General features: G+C 55.7%; 3 protein-coding genes across 4 annotated transcripts in view; 2 read left to right on the top strand and 1 right to left on the bottom strand.

Moving 5' to 3' along the window:
* SLC25A22 (solute carrier family 25 member 22) overlaps positions 1-11,213 on the top strand; it is a 38,376-nt gene extending 27,163 nt beyond the window's left edge. For both annotated transcript variants that reach the window (XM_032189155.1, XM_032189156.1), the window contains exons 6-10: positions 5,941-6,059; positions 6,949-7,120; positions 7,434-7,588; positions 8,452-8,527; positions 9,160-11,213. In XM_032189155.1, coding sequence (XP_032045046.1) covers positions 5,941-6,059; positions 6,949-7,120; positions 7,434-7,588; positions 8,452-8,527; positions 9,160-9,313 — 676 coding nt within the window. In that variant the 3' untranslated portion in view covers positions 9,314-11,213. The remainder of the gene's footprint in view (positions 1-5,940; positions 6,060-6,948; positions 7,121-7,433; positions 7,589-8,451; positions 8,528-9,159) is intronic.
* A 3,442-nt stretch (positions 11,214-14,655) lies between these two features.
* On the top strand, positions 14,656-17,668 carry IRF7 (interferon regulatory factor 7). Its single transcript, XM_032189029.1, has 11 exons — positions 14,656-14,736; positions 14,836-14,998; positions 15,305-15,467; positions 15,548-15,633; positions 15,783-15,828; positions 15,975-16,097; positions 16,179-16,343; positions 16,454-16,579; positions 16,646-17,020; positions 17,165-17,283; positions 17,522-17,668. Exons 1-11 carry the CDS (start codon positions 14,714-14,716, stop codon positions 17,666-17,668), a joined length of 1,536 nt encoding a protein of 511 aa, XP_032044920.1. The 5' UTR covers positions 14,656-14,713.
* Positions 17,669-18,632: 964 nt separating this feature from the next.
* Positions 18,633-25,913, bottom strand: LOC116489587 (malignant fibrous histiocytoma-amplified sequence 1 homolog). Its single transcript, XM_032188034.1, has 11 exons — positions 25,895-25,913; positions 23,975-24,851; positions 23,310-23,601; positions 22,661-22,847; positions 21,651-21,841; positions 21,068-21,555; positions 20,340-20,497; positions 19,951-20,110; positions 19,416-19,486; positions 18,787-18,893; positions 18,633-18,650 (listed from the first exon to the last, which is right to left on the bottom strand). Exons 1-11 carry the CDS (start codon positions 25,911-25,913, stop codon positions 18,633-18,635), a joined length of 2,568 nt encoding a protein of 855 aa, XP_032043925.1.
* Between the last annotated feature and the right edge of the window lie 1,330 nt (positions 25,914-27,243).

Genomic DNA, 27,243 nt, shown 5'->3' with positions numbered 1-27,243 from the left:
CTCCTCTCATCCTTTTATAGCTTGAAAATAATGTCAGGGAGGTGAGAAGAGGTGATGAATGAACCCAGGTTTGGCAAAGGGCACTCACTGGCAGTGTTGCCCAGCATGTAAATGCCGAAGGAGTAGGATTATCTGTTCAGTTTGAGTGGGGTGGGGGTAGTTCCTGTGAATTAAATGGCAGTAAAAGATGCTAGCTGGGCACTTGAGAGGGGCTGGATCCTGAATATTTAATGCTGTTTTCACCAAGATATTTCCCCTGCAGTTCAGAGGACGCTTGTGTCCCCCTTCAGGCCAAGAGCTCTCTCCAGCAACAGCCAGTGAAGGGCCCAGCAAGGGCACTGCCTCAGGTCCTCAGTGACAGGGTTAGAAAACAGCCTGCCTAGGATATGAGCCTAACTCTGCAAACGCAGAGCTCTGCCACAATCACTTGGTTTAACACCTCCCCGTGCCGTGCTGACCTCCCCTGCTGCAGGTCAGAGGGGCTCGACCACTTCAGGGGCACTTGCAGGCTGTCACGGGTTGAGGATCTGGGCCTTTCATGCACCTCCCTTTCTGTTCTGCAGCATTTTTGAGCAGCACTTGCTGTGTCTGCGTGACTCATCGGCTCGCAGCTGTTTGCGATTGTCTGCCTCTTCAAATAGCATCCATCCCCGTGCACCCTGTGCAGGGGGTGGGAGGTGATGATGTCCTCCTTGCTGCTCCCAAGTGCTGGGTCTGAATCCCTGCCTTGATCTTTCAAGCTCTTTGCAGTCGGCAGGTTTCTCCCTTGAGATGCATCCGTCCCCTCCTCCCGGGCTGGTTTGGATAGAAGACAGGGCAGGACAGCATCTGAACGCCTCTCCTCCTGCTCAGGGTGAAGTAGGTTGTGTACCTGCTAACACACCTCAGGGCAGGGATACCTCTTTCACAACTGAACCAAAGCCCAGGCACAAACAACAGAATAGCCTGGGGGTAGAGAGGTGAGGACCAAAGCTGCTCGGTGTGTCAGTTGATGGATATGGCTTCACTTATGGGTATATAATTATGGTTAAACGGTGTGAAGTACAGCTGAGGGAGTTCGGCTCGGTGTAAGCACTGCTTTTTCACAGTGAGTGTTTTTTCCTGGCCACCAAGATCTTGGCTGAGCTTCACCAAAGCCCTTTTTGCACAAGGCAGGCTGTGCATTCACAGCATGCCGTGCTCTCAGACCAGCATCCTAAAGGATGTGATTGCCGTCAGGGCTGGTGCTTTTCTGACTTGGAGAGCTGCAGAAGTCTCCTAGACCTATTTGACATTGAATGCCTTCACGGCTAAGCTTCTAGCACTTGTCTTGCTTGAAATACGTTGTTGATCAGATCTGTGTCTGATAACACGTGCATGTTTTATCACTATTTGCTGATTAAAATTTGCTGTGTGTGTCTTCCACGTGCAAGTGGAAGAAGCACGTGTGGGCAACAGAGGATGTAGCAAATCCAGCATGACCCAAAATAGCCTCAAGACATGCAGCAACTGTTAGCGTGCTTTTTTCTTTCCCTTGAAACACTTTGTGTTGAAATGAACCTGCTTTTAAACTGCTAGAAGAAGAAAGTGGCACAAAGCCTGTTTCCAAGAGGCCAGATGGAAAACACCCGTGGTGTAGGAAGCTCCTGGCTGCGAATTGCTGAACGAGTATTTTGGGGATGCATTGCTGCAGGTTTGTGCTAGACTCCCTTTTTTTTTTTTTCTGGCTGTGCTCTTGGATGCTTCAGGAGGTGGGATACTGGGGCTGCAGGACTGCAGGTGGGACCCGTGCCCCTGCTGGTGAGCTGTCTCCCCGAGGTGGCTGTTCCCCGCAGGCCTCTCCACCCTGGGATCAACTCAGGTGGCCTTTTCCAGTGCTTTTCCACTTCTTTTGGTACCAGAAATGTGTGTTCAGAGGCTAGGGGACTTCATTTCTGCTTCTTTTCCTGTTTCTATTCTGATGTTGAGGCCAGTGTGGCAGCCTGCTGCTAGCACTTCTCGTTTCCAGAGGAAGCAAAACTTACTGCGCTCGCCTTCCCGTGCTGTCCTCATCATTTCGGACCAAGGAGGCTGGGGCGAGTTTTGTGAGTGCTGGAAAGCCCCTTCCTTGCTAACGTGGCCTCGTCTCGTGATTATTTTGGCCTTAGGGTCTCTGCAGTCCCCAGGACAACAAGCAGGAGGGACCCACAGAAGTCTTCACGGGTCCTCATTCCTGTTGTGCTCCGTGCTGGCTGCTCCCTGCCTCAGAGGATGGAGGGAGAGGGGAAAGTTCCTACCTTTAGGCTTCAGGAAACAGATAAGATTTTCTCTCTGCTTTCTGAAGCTGGCCATATCGAGAGACCCCTAAACTCTTTTATAGATGCAAGTGTTGCCCATAGTTTTTTTGTCCCCTTTGAATTCGGGTGTTAAGCACTGCCTAAACACCGCTCCCTTTAAAGTGTCCTCTAAGGTCTCACGTTTATCTCCCAAGCGCTGAGTGCCAGACAGCTGTTGTTTGCCACGTGTTTGCCAGGTTTTGTTGCTCATTTCTAAGGCTCATGGTTAAATACTCTGCCTTGGCTGTAGTAAAATGTGTCTCATGTCTTCATATAAAAGAGATTTCTTGCTCATAAAAACTCCATTCAGTGTTCCTGGATGGGTTTCCTGCTGCTCCTCCTCAAGGTGTGTTATGTATTCCCTAACCTCTCCTGTCATCTTTAATCTTTACCTTCACTTTGTTTGCTGTTGTGGAGCAAATCTGCTGGCAATCTGCTGACTGAGCAGCTCAGGTTCCTAGGAAGGCCGGTACAATTGCGTCGTTTCTTTGCCAGTGTCAGCAATTTTTCTTCCTTTCTGTCCCTCTTCCTTTCTAGCTTTGCTTGGAGAAGTAGCCAAGAGAGACAAGAGACAGGGCTCTTTTCCTGCTCTCCCATGCAGATATGGAGACTGGAGCTTGTTCTCTGTTCCCTTGCAGGCTGGTACAGCTCCCCAGGGCTCCTTCCTCCATATACTCTTTTTTCAGGCTCTCCTGAAATACTCAGACCACCTCTTCAGTGGCATCTGTATAAGCAGCTGGCTGATCCTTAAGCTGCAAAATACACGTAGACAGGCTTCAGAGAGAGGCTTTTGGCTTAGGAAGGAGGAAGGATGTTGCCATTAGTCCTGCTGCTGAGCTGCTGTGTCATCTTGCCCGCTCTCACGGGCCAAGGCAGTCTCTCCTCTGGATGTCCAGACATGTCTTTAATGCTGATAACCCTCATCCAGCCCCCGGGGACCTGTAGGAGGGAGGATCCAGCCCTTCCTTAAGAGAAAGAGCAAGTTAAGAGCTGCTAATCTTACCGTGTCTATTCAGGGAGAACTATTTTGGGGATGCTCTTCTATTTAGGACACAGAGGCACAGGGGGTTACAGTGCATTGAAATCGTAGTCCCCAAAGGTCAGCCAGAAAGTAAGTGCACTTTCGCCTGGTAACCTGGAGGGAGCTGGAGATGGGCTGAGTAATCACAGCAGGCACCCACGACGGGAGCAGTGTCCTTGCTAAGTCCCAGGTGCCCATCCTGTGACGAAACACGGGGCTGTGCCCACGCTCAGCTTGCCCAGGAGCGTTGCTCTGCCCACGTTCACTTCCACGCGCAGCAGTCTGCTGCCCCTTGGTATCGACGTACTGATGCTTTCAGAGGTCCTGCCTTTGGACTGCTGCATTCCTCTTGGAAAGCCCTAAAAATCTTTAGTTTCTGCTTTTTGACTTTGTCTTATGCTCTTTCGGCTCCAGTTTGAAACTTTATATTTTTGAAATTTATATCAAACATGAATGTGTTAGATTTAGCACCCTCCTGCTGGGATAAAAGGCGGGTCCTGCCTTTGTAGGGCTAGTTCCTTGCTGGGGTTGGGGCTTTTGAAGCTGGCTGAGCTGTGCCACTCTTTAAGGCACTGAGGACAAGGACCGTGGTGCCTTAAAGCTGAAACCCCTTGTTATCCAGAAACGAACCCTTTTCCAACTCATTTTATGTGCAGACTGGTGAAGTCTTGCAATGGAAGTTTGACCCTTGTGTGGCAAATTGTAAGCCTCCTGACAGAAGATTTGCTTATCTTGGTCTGTTGGTTTTTTTTCTTCCTGGACTCTCCCCAGGTTCCCAGGAGATGCAAACGAAAAGCCGGAAGCCCTTTTTCTAGCTGCTTTTGATGTACCTGCTTAGCATCTCTCTCCAACACACCCACACACGCTGATCCTTCACCGGGTCGTGCTGGCGCAGCTCCACGGCGCTCAGCCGAGCTGTGCTGCCTTCTGTGGGTTGGGGTGCTGCTCCGCAGAGAAGCACGCGGGCACGGCTTCCTGATCTTTTGAACTGGGTATCAAAGGTGTTCCCGTGGATGAAAGGCAGGAGCTGTGTGCCCCAGGGCTCTTTTTGGAGCGGGAGATGCTCTGCCTCACAGAGCAGGGAGCGGGGCTCAGCTCTGCGGGTGAATTTGGAAAGGGAGGGCTGTGAAATGTTCCTTTCTTCGGCCTCAAAGGAGAGCTCTATATTTAGGGACTGGTAATCCCTGCCGTGGCTTTGTGCCTCTAATCCCCTGCTCTGGTGCCCTGCCTGGGGAAGATGAGAGCTGGGGGAGCGGGCGCAGTGGACGTGGCAGGCAGCAGGCTCGCCGTGCGCCGTCAGCCTCCCGGCATCCTGCCGTGTCCTGGGGTGCCCTGTGGCGGTGTGAGCGGGGCTGGAGGGAGCCCGGGAGCGGAGCAGAGCAGCGTGCCCAGCCTGGGGGACCCCGAGCAGATCCCTCATGCTGTGTGCTGCTCAGCACGCAGTGCTGACAGCTCCTGGGAGCAGTCCGGACGCTGCTCATTGTGCTCATACCCAGCAGTTTGCACCCGCGGGATTCATCCGAAGGCTCAGGCTCGTGCGTCTCGTCATCAATAACACGTTCGTGGCGTTTTAGGAAAGAGTCACAGGCTCAAAACCTATGCTTCCCTCTTACCCAACAGAGACTGAAAGGCATTTCCTCTCCCTTTCCTATAGGGCTGGAATTGAAACTTCTGGCACGCAGCGCTGCAGCTGTGCGGTGTGTGCTTGCGTATGAAACCCCTGGCTTGGTTTTGCAAGGGGATAGGGTGTCCTGCTGGCAGATTGCCTTTGCCACGGCATGAGGCTTGCCTCACATTGCTTAAGGTGAGGTTTTGCTGCAGGAGCAGGGCTGGGGGAAGTAAAGCTATTACTTGCATTTAGAACAACAAAAAAGGAGCCCGTTTCCTCTGTCTGTGTGATTTAGCTATGCTTTTTTTTTCCTCTTTTAAAAAAGGAACAGATCCTAAGCACTTTTTTTTTCTTCTTTTAATGAAGTCAGTGATTTCTGGTGTCGGGGGTGAGATTTTTGTAGGGTGAGAACTCCTCGGTTTCTGAAAAATGACCCTTTCTGAGTATTTGCCTTCTGAGTTCCTCTTTGAGTCTCAGCTGGGATGTTTCGTGGCTTTGGCAGGGGGACAGCTATGTTTTGTAAGGCAAGAACATGCCCCTGATGTCCCCAGCTCTCAGAAAAGCACAGTGCTGCAGTGCTGGGGGCCTGCCCCATCCCTCGTCCCTCAGGCAGGAGCAGTTTGGTGCTGTTCCTGCCTTTGGGACGCAGGCTGGGAAAGGCAGTGAGGTGAGGAGGTGCCAAACCACAGGGAGCTGCCTCCTCTACTCTCAGATCCACTTTTCACATACCCTGCTTCTGTCGGAGAAGTCGAAAGCAGTAACTTGCATTGTTTGGCCCTGTTCCTCGGCCTGTGGCCTTGGTTTGTGGGGATGCTGTCAGTGCTCAGAGGATGAGGCCGGCAGGAGGAAAGCTGCTTGTCTCCCTTCATGCCCCTTTCTGAAGGCTGTGCCCTGATGGCACGGCGTGACAACATGCAGCCTTGGCGCCTGGGGTTCTGGGGCTGGTCGGGGTGGGCTTGTGGCTTTTCCTGAATGCTTGCCACCTCCTCTGACTGCCTCTCTGTTCCTTTGGGCAGGAAGAAGCTGACGCTGCTGAGGGAGATGCTGGCGGGCTGCGGCGCAGGCACCTGCCAGGTGATCGTCACCACTCCCATGGAGATGCTCAAAATCCAGCTGCAGGACGCGGGACGAATTGGTGCGTGCGCCTGGCCTCCGAAACCCTTCTCCTTCCTCCCACCCTCCCGGGCCAGAAGTGTCTCAGGTCGCGGTGGAAACTCCTCCTTCTCTTTCCAACTCGTTTCCTCCCCCACTTGCAGAGGCCCTTATGGCTACAAGAGGTGGTATTTCTTGCTCAGGGCTTGGGGAGTGAAGCAGCAAACGCTGCTGGTGGGTGGAGAGAGACAGCGGAGGTGGCTGGGTGCTCAGCTTGTGCGTGATTAAGACTAATTAGTTCTTTTGCATCCCCAAGGGGTTAGCATCCTCCCTTGTTCTATGGCACTTCATCCGTCCCTGTGTTTTCTGGTGTCTTTTCTCTCTCTTTTGCCCCCTGTGTGATAGCACCCCCGTAACAGCTTCCAAGGGTCCTTAGCAGATGATTTTTCTCTCCCCTTGCTCAATATTTTCCTCCTGACAAAAGCAGCAGCTGTGGCTGAACCGGTAAATAAACTGCTCCCGGCGTGCTGGGTTTGGAAGAAGTTGGGGGCCAGGCTCTGAATAATCACAGCTTTATTTCCCATTCTTCTGCTTGCTGTTTGCAGTGCAGGCCTTATCCTCTTTGTGTGTAGCATTTGGAAATGTTTGAAGGAATTAAGCCGCAGTTTGAGGGCTCAGAAGAGGCTCTCGCTGCCCGAACAGCCTGTTCTCCGGGCGGCCAGGGGCCCGTGGCGTGCCAGAGCGCTGCTCACGGGTTGATGTGCTCTCCACCTCCTGGCCAGACAGCAGAAACGCATCGCAGCCTGAAAGGGCTCCTGGAAGGAGCCGAGGAGCTGCCGAGCTGCTGATCTCTTCCGAGGGAAGGAGGCCGAGAGCAGGGGCATGAAGCACGGTGAGCACCTTGCAGAGCAGCTCTCTCTGCTTCTCCCCAGCGGCCCAGAAGAAGCTGATGGCGGCTCAGGCCCAGCTCTCCTCGTCCTCTGCGGCGGGGGCAGCGGAGCCGGTGGTGGAAGCGCGGCCCACGGCGACGCAGATAACCAGGGAGCTGCTGCGCAGCAAGGGCATCGCGGGGCTCTACAAGGGCCTGGGGGCCACGCTGCTAAGGTAGGAGGCTGGCTGCAGGGCCCAGCGCCCGCTCTGACACCCTTTACCTGGGCTCACACGCGGATTTAAGGAGGGCAGAACAAGAGCAAGGCCTGGTGGAGTGGGGGGCAGGCTGTGAACGTCTTTCAGTTGAAAAATGTTGACCTCTGAGTGTGCTGGGGTCTTCATTTTGGGCGTTGAGAAATCAGAGGGGTGGCATCGTTTGGCTTCCTGCATGGGAACCTCCCACACAGTCAGCTTTGACCCTGCCGAGTTTCACTGACTTTCTCACGCTGATTTTGCTCATCCTTGTCCTCCTCCTGTCCTCCACCAGGGACGTGCCGTTCTCCATCGTTTACTTCCCGCTGTTTGCAAACCTGAACAAGCTGGGCCAGAAGGACCCCAGCGTCAAGGCCCCCTTCTACGTGTCCTTCCTCTCCGGCTGCGTGGCTGGCAGCACGGCCGCCGTGGCTGTCAACCCCTGTGATGGTGAGTGCTCCGCTGGCCGCCTGCAGCCACAGAGCAGCTGCCAGAGGCCCTGGGGTCGCCGAGGTGAGGAGGAGGGTGACCAGGCCTGCCTCCACACGCCGCGAGCCTGAGGGAGGTGTGGGAAGGGAGCCCTGCTGCCAGAGCTGCCTCCCGCAGCGGGAGGTGTTTCCTGCAGTTGGGCATGACCTGGGCTGCTGTTTACACAGAGCTTCGCAGTGCTGGCTAGGCACAGCAGGAAGAGGATGCCATTTGTTTCAGCCTTTCTTTGAAGGATGTGCCCCTGACAAGGCACGTTGCCACGTGCAGCGATGCCATGCCAGCCGCTCACACGCGTTCCAGAGGTCGTGGGCAGTATCCCTTTCCTCCTGCCCCACAACATCTGCCTTAAATGACACCTCCTGGTGGCTCTGCTGTGAAAAACAGCAGAAGGCAACTCTTCTCAACATTACACGCTTCATGGTGGGAAGACATCTAAGAGCAGCACCATGTATTTTCGATGCTTTGGTCTGCTCTTCCAGACGGAGCTGAGCATTTGAAAATGAGCTACCATTTTGTATGCGAATACTGACTTGGAATTATTTAAAGCTAGGCCAGCTTTGCAAGGCTTCCTAGGTCACAGTGAGGAGAAGGGGTGGTTAGCTTTTGGGTAATTGTGTTTTATTTTTGTCTGCTTGTAAAGCAATGGGTTTGCTTTTCCCCATTTTGCTGATAAATGTATGAAAATGGTGTCTGTTCCTAGTGATCTCCTTTTGGCTGTCTTAAAGACATTGCTGGCAGGTTTGGCTCTTGCCTGCTTTGAAACCAGTGACTGCAGGTGGAAGGGCAGCCACTCACTCACCGCTGTCTCTCCTCTTTCTCCCCAGTGATCAAAACACGGCTGCAGTCCCTGCAGAGGGGAGTAAACGAGGACACGTACTCAGGAATCCTGGACTGCACCAAGTAAGTGTCCTTGTGGGACAGATCATCGACCGTACGGCACCTGCTGGTGCTGCTTCTAGACCCAGCCAGCTGCTTCCCCACTGCAGGTTCCCTCTATCTACCTAGATATAGATAGATAAACAAACAGATACACACATACGCAGATATCTGTGTGTATATGCAGATACCTGTGTATATAGGTATATAAATATATACGAGACCAGATATATACTGGCCATATATATAGGTACATAAAAGGGAACTTGCTCCTATTTTAAGCAATGCAAATATAGCAAAGGGCCCTCTTCTGTCCAAGCCGCAGCCGTCACAACAGCAAGCTTTTAATTTTGCAAAGGGAGGCACTGGCGTGGCTGTGCCTCCCAAGGCCCTGTTTGAAAATCTGACAGCATTCAGCCTCGTATCCCTCTCGGGAGAGCTCCAAGCACTGGCTGCAGCAGTGGGTTCTCTTGGTTTTATATCCCGAGCTGTGCAGGCACCTCTGCTCCTGGCCGGAGAGGTGAATGGGGCCCTGTGAGGAGAGGTAGATGATGTGTGGGGACTTGGGTTTAGTAATGGGGGGAGGTGGAAAGCCAGAGGCTGTCCCACCATGTGGAGGGATGAGGTGGACACTGAGCTGTGCTGTCTCTCCCCAGGAAGATCTGGCAGAAGGAAGGGCCCACGGCCTTCCTGAAAGGGGCGTACTGCCGAGCCCTGGTCATCGCCCCTCTCTTCGGCATCGCACAAGTCGTCTACTTCATCGGCATCGCCGAGTTCCTCCTGGACATGCTCCCAAAGCACCGGGCCTAGCCCCGGCATGCCTGCGTGTGCCTGCCCGTCCTCTGCCGAGCCCAATTCATCCCCGTGTCTGTCATCCGTGTCGATTGGTGTCAGAGCAACAGCACAAAGGGTTTGTGCCGGAGCGCCGAGTGGAGGTGGTCTCCAGGCGAGCAAGCATGGGGAGGGAGAGAGTCCCTGTTCTGTCTTCACCTGGAACCTGCCCCCTCCTGCTCCTGCCACGGACAATACCTAATTATGCATATCTTGTTCTTTTTTTTTTTTTTCCTTTTTTGTTGTTTGTTTTTAATTGTCATTCTTAAGGACACTGGTAAGCACAGACTGGGCCTGCAGACCCCTAAGTCTCCTCCCAGCATCTGGAAGGAAGAGGGACGGGGAAATAATAACCTGAGCCCTCGTCCACCTCAGCTCCCTCTTCCTTCCTGGGGGCTGCAGCTGGCTGAGGAGGAGCTGGAGGGGCAGCAGTGTCCCATGTCCCCTCAGCCCCTCCTTGGCTGTGCTGGGCCCCAGCTGGGGCAGGTGCTTTGCACAGGGGGCCCAGTGCTGCTGGAGGGGCGGCAGGAGGGGATGCTGGAGCTGGCAAGTTCCTTGGCCTGGAAACCTCCGCCCCTTCCCTCTCCCTTGCTCAAAATTGAGTTAGACTTAGTTGAATCTTTTGGAGATTGGAGGAAGGGAAAGAGGCTCGTTGCTAGTGTTTTGTAATGATTTCTGTTTTAAAGCAAAGGGACTTCCCTCCCAGCTAGGTGTCACACGCACATCAGCGAGACGCAGAGCCGAGCTGGCTGCTCTGCAGGGAACATGTCCGTGGGATCCTATGGACGTCCGAAGGTGCTTCACTGCTTGGCTGCAGGCAGGGGAGGGAGAGGAACTTGGGATCAACTTTTTTTTTTTTTTTTTTTTTTTTTATAAGCAGGGGCTGTGGGGAGGGAAAACCAACCAAGTAAAAAGAAACCACTCACATTCCTTCAGGCTCCCCGCCCCAAGCATCAAGTGGTGGCCGCAGCGGGTGCACGGTTAGCCGTGCACATTTTCTGGCCTGGCCCCATGTGCAGGAAAGGAGGAACCTGTTCTGTTTCCATAGGGCCCAAGCTCCAGGAGCCACACTGTAAGGGCTGTGCATTTGTTTGTACCTCGCCAGGTGAAAACACAAGGTCTGGTTTTGTTTCGAGGAGCTGTTGGCACCTGCGTGGTTACGGGATGGAGGCCTGTGGACCACAAAATCTCATCATCCTGCTCGTTCCTGGGGTCGCGATCGCTGTTGGGTGGCAGGGAGCAAATCCACACTGAAGAACCCACGCTGTCAAAGGGATACTGCCCAGCTCAAATCACTTGTCAGAGGACTTCCTTGCTAAGTACTCTCTTGGGCTGTGTTATTAATTCTAGCTTAAATTATCTTAAGTGCTAGATCGTCAAACCCAGCGTGATCTCCATTATTTATTCCATTTGCTGCAATCCACCTGACCTTGATGTTTAAATTAAACCAGTCAAATCCACTTTTCATTCCTTCTTTTCACTTTTTTTCTCCAGGCGCTTGCTTGGTGTTTGTGTTTCAGATGTATATTTAAATTAATTTAACAAAAAAATCCATGTTTTTAATGTTTGAGAGAAAACCACCCCTGTTTCAATGTCCTTGGGTTAGTCTTTTTTTCAAAAGCTGTGCGTTGAGGGCCTTCTTCCTAGATGTGTCCCCTTTCTCTTAGAAAAAAAGTTGTTCTGTGGCTGATTCGTTACTTGTCACTTTGCTTCTGTGAATCACTTTCCTTTTTTATGACTTTTCCTTGTACCTGGGAAGGAATCTGTGCAGAGATGATCTCTGAGTCCGATAGATGTCTGTGGTGTGTGTAGTGCCGTGATGCTGCTCTTGCTCTGGATTTCCTCTGGGTGGATTAAAAGAGAAAGATTTGTGGTTTTCTGTTTTTTCTTCTTTTTTTTTTTTTTCTTTGCTGCTTTGTGATTCACAAAGAGGGTCCCTCAGAGAAACCCTGCATCTAAAGCAGGGGGGTTCTGCTCGCCCTTCTGCACGGGGATTGCCCCTTAAAGCTGGTGACCCAGGGACCCCCCCCTTGTGCTGTCTGAGTGTTGGCAGCTGGGGGTGAAACTTGGTGCAGGTGCAGGGCTGAAATCGAGGGAAAGTTCCCCTTCTTTTAGATGCTTTTAAAAACCTCTTCATGGAACTGCTCCCTCCTCCTGAAACCTCCAGCTCCTCTGGTGCCTCACGGGGAAATTGAAAGAAGTCAGCCTGAGCTTTGCAAAAATAAGGAAGGGAGGTGGGATGCACACCAGAAAGCAGCAAACTACCCCAAATCCCACTTGCTGAGAGGCCGACGTTTATGGTTTTCCAAACCCAGGTGTAAGTTTGGGGGGGCTCGGAGCTCTTTTCCTCCCTGCTTTCCCCACCCTGCATTTCGGAGGGGTGAGGGCTGGAGGGCACCTGAGGGGCTCGGGAGGTGGCAGTGGCTGTGACCCCGCAGGCTGTCACCGGCCAAGAGCCAAATACAGGTTGGAGTGGGGGGATTCCAGTCAGTTAATCGCCTATTCAGAGAAACCTCTAAATGTTTATTTTTTTTTCCAGTATTAAGAAAGAAAAGCAAACAAATGTGCTGAGAGCAACACAGCTCTGCCCGCCCTGGCCAGGTCTCTGCTCCCCTCTCTGCAGGTGACGTGTCCCCAGGGCAGGGGACAGCAGGGGTGGCACCTGGAGCAACCTAACCCCATTGCTCCAGCATGGGGTTCCCCTTGGCCACAGGGCCCTTTTGGTCGTACATAGTCCTGTGTCACCTTGTCCCTGCCCTGGCACTGGATCTGGAGCTTTTTGGTGCTTAGTGCCTGGTCTGGTCAAGGAAAAACTGCCCTGGAGGAAAGGGGGGAAATGCGCTGAGAAGTGCAGCTGCTTGGAAGGCAAGGAGGAAATGTCCTAAAGCAGGGGGAGGAAAATCCTACAAAGCAAAAGAGAAAAGTCTGGGGAAACAAGAGAGAAATCTTTAAAAGCTACAGTGAAATATCCTGCAGGGTGACAGGGAAATTTCCTGCAAGACGAGGTAGGAATGCCCTAGAAAGCTCTAGGGGGAGGAATTCGTCACAAGCAAAGGGCCAAATTTCCTGGGAATCATCAGGAATTTTGTAGAAAGCAATAGGTGGTGTGCCTAGAAAGTAATGGGGGAGCTAACAGGGGCATTTCCTCAAAAACACAATGGGAATTCCTGGAGGATATAGAAAACCATACGGGGTGTCTCTTGGGAAGCAAAGAGGAAAAAGTGCTAGGAAGCAACAATGACATTTATTTAAAAAAAAAATAAAAATAAAAAATGTCTTTCTGAAAACAAAAACAAAACAAACAAAAAACCTTTGGAAAATTGGTAAAATCCTTGGAAAGCGAAGGGGGAAAATGCTTAGTAAGTAAGTGACATTTTTTCGGAGCATGAAGGGGAAATTTCCTGGAGCAAAAGAGGCTAGGAAGCAAGGGAGGAGCTTCCCAGAAAGGAAGGTGAATATTTGCTGAGAAGGAACAAGGAAATCTCCTAGGAAGCAAGGGAGGAGCTTCCCAAAAACCAATGGGAGGGAAATATCCTGCAAAGCCACGGGGAACGTTCCTGGAAGACAAGGAAGGGGTCCCTGGGAAGTAACAGGGAAATTTCCTGCAGGGCAACAGAGAGGGACAGCGGGGGAACTTTGTACAATGCACCGGGGGGGAAATCCTGGCAAGGAAGGAGAAGAAATTATTGGGGAGCAAAGAAATTATTAGGAGCCTTTCAGCACTTCCTCTTAAGCAACAGGGAGAAGTTCCTGGAAAGGAAGAGGAAAATTCCTCACAAGAGAGAAATGTAGAGGAGAAAGGGGCCCAGAGCAGGTGCTTGGGCCCCAGGGTGTCAGCACTCGAGGCCTGGGGCAAGGCCTTTGCCTGTCTGCCCCCGGGGGCTTCTTGGTTTTAAACGCTCCCCGCAGAGCTGGGCCAGGCTCAGGGAGAAGCGAGTGCTCAGCCCTACTGCCCTGAGCTATGCCATTCCCTATTTTTCCCTCGTCTCACGCGTGGCCTCCCCAGTCCCGGAGGTGCAGGGGGGGCTGTTTTCTGTGACGGGCCCCCGGCACTTACTGGAAACCAGCTGCAGCCCGCCCGGGCACCACTTCCCCTTTCCAGCACAGGGAATTTGCCCCCAGCCTCCATCCCCCTCCCAGGGGCTTGCGGGGCCGCAGCAGCTGCAGGCGGTCACCCCATCAGAAATGTCCCCGTGGGGATGCACAGCATCAGGCCTGATTTATTATTTTCCCCTCTTTTTTTTTTAATGTTTAACCCTGGTATTTCCATCAAGGTGGCAGGAGGCTCTGTGGTGCTGCAGCTGTGCTGTCCTCGGGCTGTGTGGGGAGCCCTCACCCCAGGAGCTCCATTTCCCTGCTCATGCCCTTAGCGTGCAAACCCAGGCAGCCCGAAAGGAGAAGGCACGCAATAAGTATCGAGCAAACAAACATAAAAAAAGGAGGCACGGGAGTTTCCAGCCTCAAGGTTGAGCCCTGCGTGCCTGTACCAAGCCGCCAGTGCACCTGGAAAGCCCCGGTGGCGGCGGGCGCAGCCAGACCCGGGCGTTTTGGGGCATCCAGGGGCCGGCCCCATTACTCCATTTTGGGGTGCTGCCCTCCCTTGCCTTGGCTCTTTGGGGCTGGAGCGAGAGCAGCCGGCAGCTGTACTGGATACGGAAACCACAGCCACGGCACTGAAACCGGGGCCGGGAGCCGCCAAGGCCAGGCTCGCACTGAGCACCCCAAGCTCCCCCCCAGCACAGCGGGGCCTGATCCTGCCCGGGACCCCCTTGCCAGCCCTCATCACCTCCAGGCCTGCCGTCCCCGGGGTTGCAGCTTTTACAAGTGCAGCTTTCGGCCTGGATTTGCTGTGTTGTTGTTGTTGTTGTTTGAGGGGTGGAGTCACAGATATTGCAGCGCGGCACTGGTCAGCGCAGTAATTACCTCCGAGGGCACTAATTGCTTTCAGGTGGGCACAACAGGGCTGGCAGCTGCTCCTGCTCACCCCCCGCCATCACCCCGGTGGTGCTCGGGGGGCCGTGCACCCCTATCCTGAGCCAAGCCCCCTGCACAGTGGGGACAGGGACGGGGATGGGGACAGGGATGGGGAGGGGAAGGGGGAGACCCTGTGAAAGGGGACCCCAGGGGTTGCAGCTCGGTGCCGTGACGCCCCAGCCAGCCACCCATCCTCCCCCCCCAGCCACCCAAGCAGCCAGTTTCAGTTTCGGGATCCCCACGTGATTTCCAGGAAAGCCGCTCCCACTGCCGATCCTATAAGAGCCGGCACCCGCGGAAGGGAACCCCGATACCAACAGGTTGGGGGGAAAGGCACCGGGACCCCACAGCCAGTCCTGCTGCTGCTGGGGGCTCTGGGAGGGGAGTGAGGGCAGTGGGGACACCATGGCAACAGCGGAGAGCGAAGGGTAAGCGGCAGCCTCCGCCTGCCGGGCAGGGGGCCCAGCACCGGGCCGGGGGGCTGCGAGCCCCGAGCCCCCCGCGGTGACGGCCCCGTGCCCCCACAGGGACGCCCAGAAGCTGCGTTTTGGGCCATGGCTGCTGAACGCCATCGACAGCGGCTTGTACCAGGGGCTCTGCTGGACCAACCCGGCCCAGAAGGTCTTCCGCATCCCCTGGAAGCACAACGCCAGGAAGGATGTCACCAGCAGCGACATCGAGATCTTCAAGGTGGGTGGGAGGGAGGGGAGAGGTGGCCACCCCGCCTGGGCTGTCGAGGTTGGATGGGAGGGGGTGCAGGGAGCAGAGACCACAAAGCCTTCACGGGAGGTGAGATGGAGGCCACCAGCAGCGACCTCAAGTTCCTCAGTGTGGGGGACGGGCTGACCACGAGGCAGGGGCACAGGTGTAGGCCAGCAGTGACCGTGAGGTCTCCACGGTGGGTGAGATGGGCGGACTTGGGGAGGGGGCACCAGTGTCCCCCAAAGCGGGTGCCCCCGGGGCCGGGGTCCCTGCGCTCACCCCCGCGCCCCCCAGGCCTGGGCGCAGGCCAGCGGGAGGTACGAAGGGAGCCCCGAGGACCCGGCCAAGTGGAAGACCAACTTTCGCTGCGCCCTGAGGAGCACCCACATGTTCACGCTGCTGAAGGACAACTCCAAGAACAGCGACGACCCTCACAAGGTCTTCGCCGTCACCTCAGGTGAGCCCAGGCCCGCAAGGAGCAATTAGGGAAGGGGAGGCTGAGCTCGGGGCGCCCCCCTCACCCCGTTCTCCTTCCAGCTGCCCCCCAGCACGGCCAGGACACAGGGCTTGGGGTCCCCGTGGTGGACGCCCCGCCGCAGCAGCAGCCACAGCAGCAGCCACAGGTACTGGGGGTCAGCATGGCAGGAGGGGAAGGAGCCAGGGCCTGCATCCCCCGTCCCCCAAATCCTTGGGGTGCTCCAGAACTGGAGCCCAGCACCCACCCCGTGCCCCAGGCCCTGTCAGTAAAGCCCCCTCCTGCTTCCCTTTGCAGCTGGAGCTCAACCACCACGATGTGGCCCTACAAATCGTCCCCCGAGGTAGGCACCGGTCCCCCAGCTCGTGGGGGGGGCACCTGGGTGGGTTTGCCCCAGAGCCGAGCAACCGCGGGGTGCCGCTGGCTGGCGGGGGCTGTAATTTGGGGTCGCCGATGGCTGGTAAAGCTCCCCCCGCCATGCCCCCCCAGGCAGCACCACTGCTCCCACCACGCAGTCGCTGACGCAGGAGGACCTGGACATGCTGCAGTGGGTGCTGCAGCACTGCAACATCTCCACCACCGACCCCACACCGTCCCCCTGGCCGCCCGCAGGTGAGACTGGCCCTGCTCGGGGCCGGGGGGAGGCGCAGAGGGGTGGGGGTGACCCTGTCCCCACCCATGCTGTCTCCTCAGGGGACGTCCTGCACAACAAGGATGCTCTGCTCCAGCCCGGCCCTGGCCAAGGCAGCTGCCTCCCCCCGACGGTGTTTCAGGAGTGGAGGCCCGTGGCGGAGCAGCCCCCGCTGGGTGCCTACGGCCCCTCGGAGCACATGCTGCTGGGGGAGCAAACCATCCCAGGTGGGTGCTGCAGGGCTCCGGACATGGGAAACCAACGTAATGGGGTGAGAGGTGAATGGGGGAGGATGTCCCCAAATTGTGAGGCCGACGCTGTCCCCGTGCTGTCACAGGAGCCGTGTCACTGCCGTGCCACACGCACCCCGCCGAGCCGGAGCCTGCTGTCCCCGTGCTGTCCGCGGGCGAGGAGCTGCTCTTCCACCCCAACGCCAACCCCGCGCCACCCACGGATGACACAGGTGAGGGGCTGGAGGAGGGAGCGGGTCGAAGTTTTGGGAGCCGCCGCTGACTGCTGCTTGTCACAGGGATCCCCCCGCACCTGGATGTCACCATCTACTACCGGGGGAAGACGGTCCACCAGGAGGTGGTGAATGACAGGCAGTGCCTGCTGACCTACCAGTCCCTGGACCCGGTGGTGGTCCTGCAGCCGGGGCAGCACGTCCTCTTCCCCAGCCCCGAGGGCCTGGCCGACAGCAAGCAGCGGCAGTACACCGAGGAGCTGCTGCTGGGCGTGGGGCTGCGGCTGGAGCAGCGCGCTGGCAAGCTCTTCGCCACCCGCCTGAAGAAGTGCAAGGTCTTCTGGGCTCTGTCGCAGCAGCTCGACAACGGGAAACCCCCACCCAACCTCCTGTGCCGGGACCAGGAGACCTCCATCTTCGACTTCCACAGGTTTTGCACAGGTAGGGAAGGAAGGGTGGAGGTGGTGGGAAGGGGGCAGCCCCAGGCTGGGCACCACCCGACCCCTCCCGTCCCTTTTGTCCCCACGGTGCCCGCTGCCGTCTCTTGGGCTCGCCCCGAAGCCAAGCTCGACCTTTGCTTTGCAGACCTCAGGGACTTCCGCGACAACCGCAGGGAGCGCTCCCCCGACTTCACCATCTTCCTCTGCTTCGGGCAGTGCTTCTCCAACTGCAAGCCCAAGGAGTCCAAGCTCATCCTGGTGAAGGTGAGCGGCCCCGAGGGGGCTGACGGCCACCCCTACAGCCTGGGGAGGTGTTCCTGGGGGCCGCGGGAGGTGGGAAGCTGGGGGGGGAGCCCTCAGGGGCTGGGGGCGATGTGGGGCTGGGTACATGTGGAGTGGGCCCCTCGGGGACAGGGGTGCCCTGGGTGCCTCCTTCCTCAGCTCTAGGGGGACGGGGCCACAAGGGCTGCCTGCAGGACACGGTGCCCCTTTTCTGCCCCAGCTGGTGCCCAAGTTCTGCGAGCACTGGTACGAGCAGGTGCAGCGGCAGGGAGCCTCCTCCCTCAACAGCGGCAACGTCAGCCTGCAGCTCTCCGACTCCTTCAGCCTCTACGAGCTCATCGAGCAGTACAACATGCAGATAGACTGACAGCCCCTGCCCCTGCCCCCTCCGGCCTCTTCTGCGGTGCTTGCAGAGTGTTTTCGGGTGCTGTTGCATCTGGACGGACTGATCTCACCGCTGCACAGCAGGAACGAGCTGCGTAAGCTCTCCCTGGGCACTCTGGCACCCCTGCTCTGGCCGCAGGTGCTGACTGAGAATTAGCAGAGCACACCTGGGGCCATGCAGGCCAGCCACGTCCCGCCCTCCAAGAGAAAGCAGCTCTAAAAGCTCCAGAAGTGGTTGGCAGAGCCTCTGCTCTGGCTGTGCGGCACTTTACCCATCAGAGGTGGGCTCCCTCCTGCTCCACCCCCAAGAACAGTTTCACCGGCCGGTGCTGGAACTGACACTCAGCTCCTCTCAGCCAGTACGGGCAGCTGCTAACCTGGGTTTTTGTAGTGTGGTCACTTATAGATTTATTTTTCTGATTTTTTTTTTTAAGTTTAAATATATGTATATATAAAAGTGCTTCCTGCTTGCTGGTGTTGCATAGACATCTGCCCCGAGCCCTTCGTGCCCTGAAGCCCCCGGGCCAGCTTTGTCCCAGCAGAGCCCCGGCCAGCCACAGCCCGACAGTGACCACGTCCCCTTTGGGAAAGGGATCGAGGCACGGGTTAACCCCGGCAGCAGGGAGTAGGCTGCTTGACGTGCAGCTCAAGAACCAGAAGTGGCCTTTGCAGCTAAATTATTAACCTTTGGGGCACCAAAAGCTGCTGTGCTTTATCTCGTAGCTGCTGACATTGGGCTCGTAGGGCAGCAGCTGTGAGCATGCTGTCCCCCGGAGATGAGGCGACTTCCCACACATGAAGGACGCATTTATTTATGTATTTATTTCCATGCATCAGGGATGCATGCAGGACTTGCAAGCCAGGAAGAAAACGCGTTGAGGACAGCTTGTCTCTGCCTTAAAAGTAATATTTATGTCTTCCACAAGCACCTCCCTGCTGGCCTGAGGTTACTCACTTGAGATGTTCTGGAAACAAAACGTAGAGTCACGGCAACACAGAGCACGGGGGAGCGCCGCAGGACCAGCCAGCCGCACGGAGCTGTGTGGGGAGGGTGGCACGGGGACACGGGCAGGGGACCTGCCACGCACGGCCCCCACCTACCTGCCGGTTGACGTGGATGCTGCTGGGTCCAAAGGTGGTGGTGCCGTAGCTGGTCACGTAGTAGTGAACGGCTGGCTGCGCCGGGGGTGCCTCCGGGTGCGTGGGCACTGCGGGGACGCGGGAGGGGACCGTCAGCTGTTAGGCAACTCCGCTCCCATAAACCCAGCAACTGAGTTATTCAACCCTAAAGATAAACAGGGAGCCCCACTGGTGACAGGATGGCGAGTAGCAGCTGCTTTGGGCTCAGAGTGAGGGGAAAAACTGCTGCGGTTTGGGCGTCGGGGGATGTGCTTCCAGGCACGAAGGGCAGTGGGAAGGGGGAGCACAGCCCGTGTTCCCAGGCCTGGCTGTCACAGCCACCGTCGGCATGGTGGCCAGGGCCTGCCCATGGGGTGAGACGCCCCGAACCAAAAGGGTTTGCAACCCACCGAACTGCACAAAGGCTGCTTGCTGCCACTGCTGGGCCAGGAAGAGAGGGCCGTGAAGTGAGCAGGCACCGGGCATGGGATTTCCCCTACAAGCTCCTCACCGTTTAAAGACAGTAAACATGCCCCTTTACCCCCACACCTCCCATTTAAGCCCCTGCTTCTCGTCTGGCTGCTCTGTGGTGCTGCCCTTTCCAGGCTCACCTTTTGGTAAGAGCAGCTCTGTTCCAAACCGATGACCACACGTTCCACAGGTTTTAACTTCTTCCTTCGTCCTGTAAGGGAAAAAGCCCCGAGGAGAAGAATGAGCAGGATCTGCCTTCAGCACTTCCCATGGAAGATGGTGCCAAGGCGGTGGGCAAGGATGCCTCTTCCCACTCCGATGTAGGGCCCCATGGTTGGTGGGATGGGGCTGCCTCCCTGGGTGCCTGAGCCCCCGGCTCCTTATGAAATGGGGGAAATCTGGCACTGCCCTGTCCCAGACCAAGCCCGAGAGGACATTATGTGACATTTCCCTAAGCCCCCAAGTCTCAACTTTTTTCTCCTTTCCTTCCTTGCTCGAGTTTCTCGTGCCATTAAATGCTACCACCTGTGTGGCACAGGCTCAGAAGGGCAGCACAGGGCCCAGCAGCATTGCAATGAATTTGACACATCTTTTAAAAGCTGATCAGCCTCCCTGGCACTGCAACAGCAGCCATCAGGCTCCAGCCCCGTGCCTGCCGAGACAGCACATACATACACAGCGTTTTTGCCGTCCATGTCTGGCCAGACCAGCTCCGCAGGACAGCCAGCAGTCCGGCAAGGCGTCTTCACGCACATGTGCAGCCCTGGCCACTCCTCTGAGAGCTTCTGGACGATGAACACGACGGCCATGAGGAAGTCCCAGGTAAACTGGAATCCTTCCAGACAGAAGGAGAAAGTCACAGTTACTCATGACCACCCAGAGCGGTGGCCTGGGTGAACATGGATCATTTCCAGTTTGGTTGTGTCCATCAGAACATGTGTGCCGGCTGTTTTTCACCTTAACCAATTTCCAGCCGTCTTCAAAGGGAATTTCTGCAGAGGTTTTTGGTTGGGAGCCATGGCACCAGCGCAGCACACAGGCTGCACGGGGACAGGGATCCTTACCCGTTGTTCCTGCTGGCTTTCTGCTTCGGAGCTCCAGGTAGCTGTACGCCCTCTGGTTGTTCTCTTTGATCAGCAGAGGCTTGCCGTTGCATATGAGCAGGCAGGTCACCTTGGCCACCCAGTGTGTGGAGTAGAAGGAACAAGCTTTCACCAGGAACCTGCAGGTAGATTGCCTGGGGCTTTAATCTCCTTCCTCCCACACATAGAGAAAGAGTGGCACCTGGTGGGCCTCAGAAATACAGAGCCAACATCAGCCAGAATCGAGCTAGAAGACAAAAGAGGACCTCAAAAGCTCAAGCAGCCTCTTAAGCCAAGAGCTGCTTCCACATTTGGCCACCAGATAAAACTCTGGGTACAAGTCAAGAACCCCAGGAGACCTTCCGGAAACTGGAACTGTCCCAGTGGAAACTGGACCCTTCCCAGCTCTCTGCTGTAGTGGGACTGGGAGATCTCCAAGTGCCTGGATAGGCAGACTAGCCCTGTGGCCTGCCAAAAACCACCCTGCATGAAAGGTAAAGCAGAAGGACTGTTTTCCTTGCTCACATCCAGCCAGCAAATATTAAAACGATTCACGTACGTGGGGAAGAGTTGAGGTCCCACCATGGTCTCCTGAGTCCTGGCCTTGTGCCTCAGCTGTTATGGTTGCCACAGCTGAGAGCCTGTCGTAGCTGCTGTGTACCAAACCAACCCCAACGCCAGCCTCAGCACGGCCAGAAACAACTGCTTACCTCTGAAAGAAACCCTCAGGTATTTCAGGTGAGAAGTAGGCACGGATGTGGAGGTCCTCGGGGTGATCTCCTCCCCACACCTCAGCAACCTCTTCGGTCTGGTTCAGGTAGGTTGGGAACAAGTACCAGGACTCCCCTTGGCCCCGCGTGGTCTCCCACAGCTTCCCAGGCACAAACTCGCAGGCCTGTGGGTTGAGAGCTTTGGCGTGCCTCACCTCCAGGCAGAGCTCGAAGTGCTCCAGGAGGCTGAAGAGCTTCCCTCTCCCTCTGTGGGGCTTGTACCCCATGATTTCCTCAAAGACGTCCTGCATCCCTTCTGAACAGAGCTGGTACTTCACCAGAGCCCGCACTGCCCGGTGGCACAGCATTGCCTTTGACTTGAAGGTCCACACCCAGTTGGACCTGTCTCTGATGGTGGCGTGCTCTGCGATCAGCGTGTCCACGGAGATGCTCTCCAGCTGCTGGACCAGGCGGTACCTCACGAGGAGCTGGGCAGGAAGAAAAGGAGACAGGAGGCTGCAGCAAGAGGAGCACTGCTGAGCTCAGGCTGTGCAGAGATCGTGGTCTTCGTCCCCGTGCTTACCCTGAACATAGTGATGAGGAAGGTGGGCTGCAGAAAGACCGTGCTTTCCAGGTGCTTGATTTCCTCGTACCACACAATGAGCCCGATGCGGTGGAGGTACCGCAAGATGTCCTGCAGAAGCTCTCTGTCCAGGCTGGCCAGGTGCTCGCGCAGGGAGAGTTTGCTGAGCAGGTACTGGAGGTCCATCATGCCTAGAGGGAGACGCTGGTGCTCAGCACGCTGCCCACAGCTGCCAAGCCAGCAGCCGGAGGCTTTGCAGTACCAAGGAGCACCACCAGTACCCATGGTCACACAGGCCGTGCCACCCCTAGGGCAGCAGCCGGGACCAGAGCGATGCTCGGTGCCCACGGCGCAAGGCACTTTGCCCACCCTGGGCTGTCCTGCTGTGGTGCTGCAGCAGAGGCCTGAGAAGCAAAGCTCAGAGGGTGTGCGAAAGGTGTGCACAGGCATCCCCAGGGAGGTACCAGCTCCGCCGCCGCTCACGATGAGTGCCAGGGGAGCGTCCCCAGCTGCACACACGTCCCTTGGGGCGCTGTAGCGAAGCCACCGTGCAGGAAGCAGCAATGCTTCGCCCCGCCACCCTCCAGTTCCCATGGCATTGCCTTGCCTCAGCGCTGGTGCCTGCCAGGACCTCAGCGGAGCATCTGAAACATGAGGCTGATTCTGCTTTTTTCAGTGTTTGAATGCATGGCTTGTTTCCCACTAGAAGACCTCTAATGGCAAGTTTAATCTCAGTGTCATTTAGTCATGCAGAGAGCACAGGGACACAGACAACAAAATGTGGCTTATCTCCACAACACACAGGAATTTGCTCCTCATCCTCTAGCCCTGCAGCTGCAGGGGAGCCAGAGAGCACTCAGGTGGTGCAGGAAATTTTTTTCTTTTGCTTTGGAAATGTAGGTGAGGAGCCAGGGCTGCCTGCTAGGCCTGTCGCTGAAGACACAGAGAAGGGGCTAGGGGCGTTAAAATAAATTTGGCAAGGCATAGGTTTGGAAACCAAAACCGCTCACCGTGCTCAGCCACCTCCTCGCCCTGTGCGATATCCATGATGGCGGCTTCCACCTGCCGGTAGACAGGCGGCAGCACCCGGACCACCTCAGGGAAGAGCTCTTCGTTCCTCACGTGCTCCAGAATCGTGGCTTCGAGCCTTTTGATGTCATGGTTGTTTGTGCAGTTGACAGCAACTAAGTCTAAGATCTGGAAGAGAAAAAGCACACGCACCTGCCAAAGGGAAGACCGGCGGAGGCCAGGGCCACACAAAATGGTGGACACCCTGCTGAGGGAAGCCAAGCCGCGCTCCTGGTTGCCCAGTGAAGCTCTGCATCCTCGGAGGTTTGCCACACCGAACAGTGTGCTAAGCACCACAGGAAGGACACCTGCCCTGTGCTGCAGCCGCCCCAGAAAACCACCCACCCACACCTTGGTGCTTGCAAACCAAATTTGTCTGCCCCAGCCCCATGGAGCTGCTGTGGGGATAGTCTGATGCAGCAGCGGTGGGCAACCATCGCCAGCAGCATTCTGAGAGAGGTGAACGCAGACCACGAGGTACCATCACGGCATCAGCTACCCCACTAAACGGGCCTGTGTAAGCACCCCAAACCCTGCGAGCTTGCCCAGCTCCCCTGATAGCTGCAGCAAATCCACAATAATTGGCCCTACGGTTAACATGTGGTTCTCCATCTCCTTCAGCCTCTCCCACTGGTCCACATAAAACTCAGGCTCCTCGCTGTCCTCCAGGTTGTTGATGAAGTGAGCAAGGTTGTTTTTTCTCTCCACCAGCATGGCCGCGATCTTGGACATGATGTCAGACCTCTTCTCCTCCACCTCTCCCTCCTGGCAGCAGTCCACGTGGGTTCCCACAGGAAGCACCACCGAGTTTGGGACTCGCATGGACAGGTTGTTGATCCAGAAACCAACAAGGTCCTTGAACGTTTCATCGTTAGTTTGGTACCTGGGGAGGGAGAGAGAGAAAAATTCCCAAATTCACATCTAATGCTCTGAACCTTTGAAGACTGAATCCTTGAAGAGGAATCTCTGAGGCAGAAAGCAAAGCTGGGGACCACATAAATTGGGATCACTTGCCACAAGAGAAGTTAATGCTTAAACCTCTCAAAACATGGGGCTTTAGTAAGGTGATGCCAGATCTAGTGGCTTAATAAAAAATGTGATCTCCAAAAAGGGGGAGAGTGAGATCTATTTAGTCCAGCAGAGAACAGCTATGAAGGTACAATGGAACTGGCAAGAATTGTGGAAATGGAAAGGAAAAGCTTGCCCAACCCAGGTTCGTTGGTCTGCTCCCACTCTGCCTTGAATTCAGCACTTACCTGTGGAGGTTGATGACAAGGATGACAAGTGCCTGTGGGGTGATGAACACATGGTGAGTCATGTAATACTCCAGCTGGCCAGCAAAGTCCCAGAAGAGAAAGGTGAAGTCATCGATCCGGAACTCGCTGATCTCTATCCCAACCGTCCGCTCTTCCTTGGGCACCAGTTTGCTTTGTCTCTGCTTCAGGCTCTTGCAGATGGTGGATTTCCCTGCCAGCGAGGCCCCCAGGAACATGGTCTTGACCCTCTTGTCCTCCTGCCCCGAACCGTGTTGGAGCTGATTGAAGTAATTCAGGATCTGCTGGATGCCACCGGCGCACACTTCGCTGGGTGGCTCCCTGAGTGGGTTCCCGTTGGCCCTGAACATTTTCAGGGACTGCCCCTGGAACAGCTCCTTGGGGAGCTGGCGAAGGGCGTTATTCTGCACATGGAGCTCCTGTAGGTTTGCCAGCTGCAGGACAGGCTGGGGGAAGGTTCGAAACAGGTTGTTGGAGATGTTGAGGTACTGGAGGCTGCCTCGACAGGCTGCCAGGTCCCTGGGGAGAGCACCCAGACGGTTGTTGTTCAGCCGCAAGTGCTTAAGCCTGGGGAGATGAGAGAAAATCCCCTCTGGGATGACCCGGATTTGGTTCTGATTCAGTTCGAGCTTCTCTAACCAGACCAGTCTCTGGATTTCCTTGGGAAAGTCCACAATCTCGTTCTTGGACAGTATGAGCTTCTTCAGGTTGCAAAGCTTAGAAACGCCGGCGATGCTCCTGAGTTTGTTCCTGTCGAGGTCAAGGCTCTCCAGTGCGGGATTGCTCAGGACTGCTGGGGGCAGCACCCGCAGCCTCTGGGTGGAGAGAGTCACCTCCCGCAAGCCGTCCTGCTCCGGACCTGGACACGTGGGACAGGAAAGGTTTGTAAGGACACCACGCAGCTGCCGGCCTGCTGGAAGAGAGCCTTTCAGCTGCACAGGGGCAGATCATTTGCTCTCTTGAGACCTTGCGCTTGGCAAAATTTGAGACCATTCTGTCCAGTAAGACAAAGCTGAGGCTAAGCGCAAAGAGCTGTTTGAGCAGCGTGACCACAGCTCCTGGCCTCGCTCAGGAGAGGGAACAAAGCCGAGACGAGAGGATCTTGTCTGGGCCTGAAGATGGGGGAAGCGGTAGAAGAAATGATGCCCACCGCATCTCAGCCGGGAGCCCCAGGGTCGCAGTAACAGCTTTGCTCTCATTAGAGCACTGTGAGAGCTGTGCCAGCAGATGCAGCTGCCCTAATTTCAGCAGCAGGCTGGCAGGGCAGAGCCGGCACGTGGCGGAGAGCTGCTCCCCAGATAACCTGCCCAGAGCACCCTTGTGCTGCCACCCGCCCCCAGCGCCAGACCACAGCCAAGGCAATGATGCTTTGAGGCCAGGGCTGGCGAGATCAGACACTTCCTCTCTCACATCCTCCCTCTCCAGATGCAGGCTCCGACTCCCCAAATCACTGCTGCCAGCCCAAGGAGGCCAGGGAATAAGGCAGGGAGAGCAGGGGTGTCCCAGAGGATAGGGAGCAGGAGATGGGAGCTGCGGAAGGCCTCGAGCCAGAGCAGCCCCAACAGGAGGGTGCTTATGGCAGAGGGATTTGCACGTGAGAATAGAGCCGGGGGTCAGGACTAGAAGCAAATAGAGATGAACTCGTTCTCCTCTCCCTTGTTTCACTTCCTCGCCGGATGACGCCGCGCGTGGCACCCCCTTGCGCAAGATGCCGGACTCAGGAGCTTTCAGCATCACCACCTAAACCTGCAGCGTGCCACGAGCCTGCTTGGAAAGCCAGCTTTGACCCACTCCCAAACACCTCTTCTCGCCTCTCTCCTCCAGAAAGACAAGCCAAAGGGCTCCCACCACCATCCAAACCGGGCCCCGTGGGCAGCACGAAGAGCCGGGGCAACTACTCACAGGCTCTGGGCTGGGCCATGGCCCTGCAGCGCAGCACCGGCTGGATCCTCCCGATCGCTCGGCCTCCCCCTTTCGTTTCCTCCTCTTGTGTGGCTCCCCGCCTCCCCGGGCTCTGCACGGGAACCCCACCCTCTCTTTCTCCATCCATGCCCAGAGCAGCTCCCAACAGCTCGAGCACGCCTGGGCAGACACCAAGCCCTTGATCACCACGCTCAACAAATGACGGGAGGATCCCAGCCTCCTGTTTTCAGCTGCCCGTAACGTAGAGGACTCCGATCAGTTCTTCCTCACACTCTCACCTATTTGCATTCTCTTACTGGTCAGGAAAACAGCTAAATTGCAGAACAACTTAATTGCTTTTAAATCCTTATGGTGGGGCAAGGGTACTTACCTGTACTGCTTTGTAATTATGAAGCATTTCCCACACGGAAACGAGCTGCCACCCAAGATCCTGGCCTCAGAGTGCTGTACACCACCCAAACCATTGTAACCCCAAAGGAACACTCTTCTCTTAAAATGCAGGGACAAGGGCTCTGTGTAAGACAGGCCTTCACCCCTACAAGGAGGACAGTGACCTCTTTCAACATTACCTGACACAAGCCAGGGAGCTCATTCCTATAACGAGCGCTGGGAACGCTGTGGGATGAAGACGGTGGCAGAGCAGGGCTCGTGTCAACCTCCAGCAATCCTTGTGCTTGCTAAAGGAACTTCTCTTTAGCTTAAGTGTTACCACTGGTGTAGAGGAGGGGAAGAACATTAACAGGAGGTCATTGCGCACGTCAAATAAATGAGATTTCTTCCACTGAATGGGTGGCAGCACCTGATCTGAGAAGGTCAACCAGAAAAAAAAACGCACATGGAATATGCAGTATACTAGGAAAATTGTTTTGTATAACATGCTCAGAAAGGCATTTTAAGGTACGTCGCTCAATGTAAGTCAGCCCTTGGGAGAGGCAATCTCACGAATTTATTTTTCACAGTAGGCAGATTGAAGGAACCAGTATTATTTCTCACACAACTTCAGGGGAAAGCACTTGCACAGTGCGTGTTTTTCAGCTTCGATGCTTCTCCAGGCAAGGGCAGGTGCAGATGTGAGTGAAATTTAACAGCTCCTAGACTGTACACACATTTGATATATCTTGCACCAGGCTATTACCTTTGCAGCTAATTCAGACTAGTACCAACCAAGAACTGAAAACAGTGAATCTGTCTGGGGAACAAAGCAGGAAGTTATTGTCTTCCTGGTCACCAACATAGTTGCTTCCATTACTGGGTCAAGCTTTGTCATTCAAACCTCTTGTCAGGTGCAGGCTGTTCACTCCTGAATTGTTCCTCTGATAAATCCCAAA

The sequence above is a fragment of the Aythya fuligula genome, chromosome 5, assembly GCF_009819795.1.
Source record: "Aythya fuligula isolate bAytFul2 chromosome 5, bAytFul2.pri, whole genome shotgun sequence".
NCBI lineage: Eukaryota > Metazoa > Chordata > Aves > Anseriformes > Anatidae > Aythya > Aythya fuligula.
Note: the sequence above shows the minus strand (reverse complement) of the source record. Positions and strands in the feature narration are given on the sequence as shown.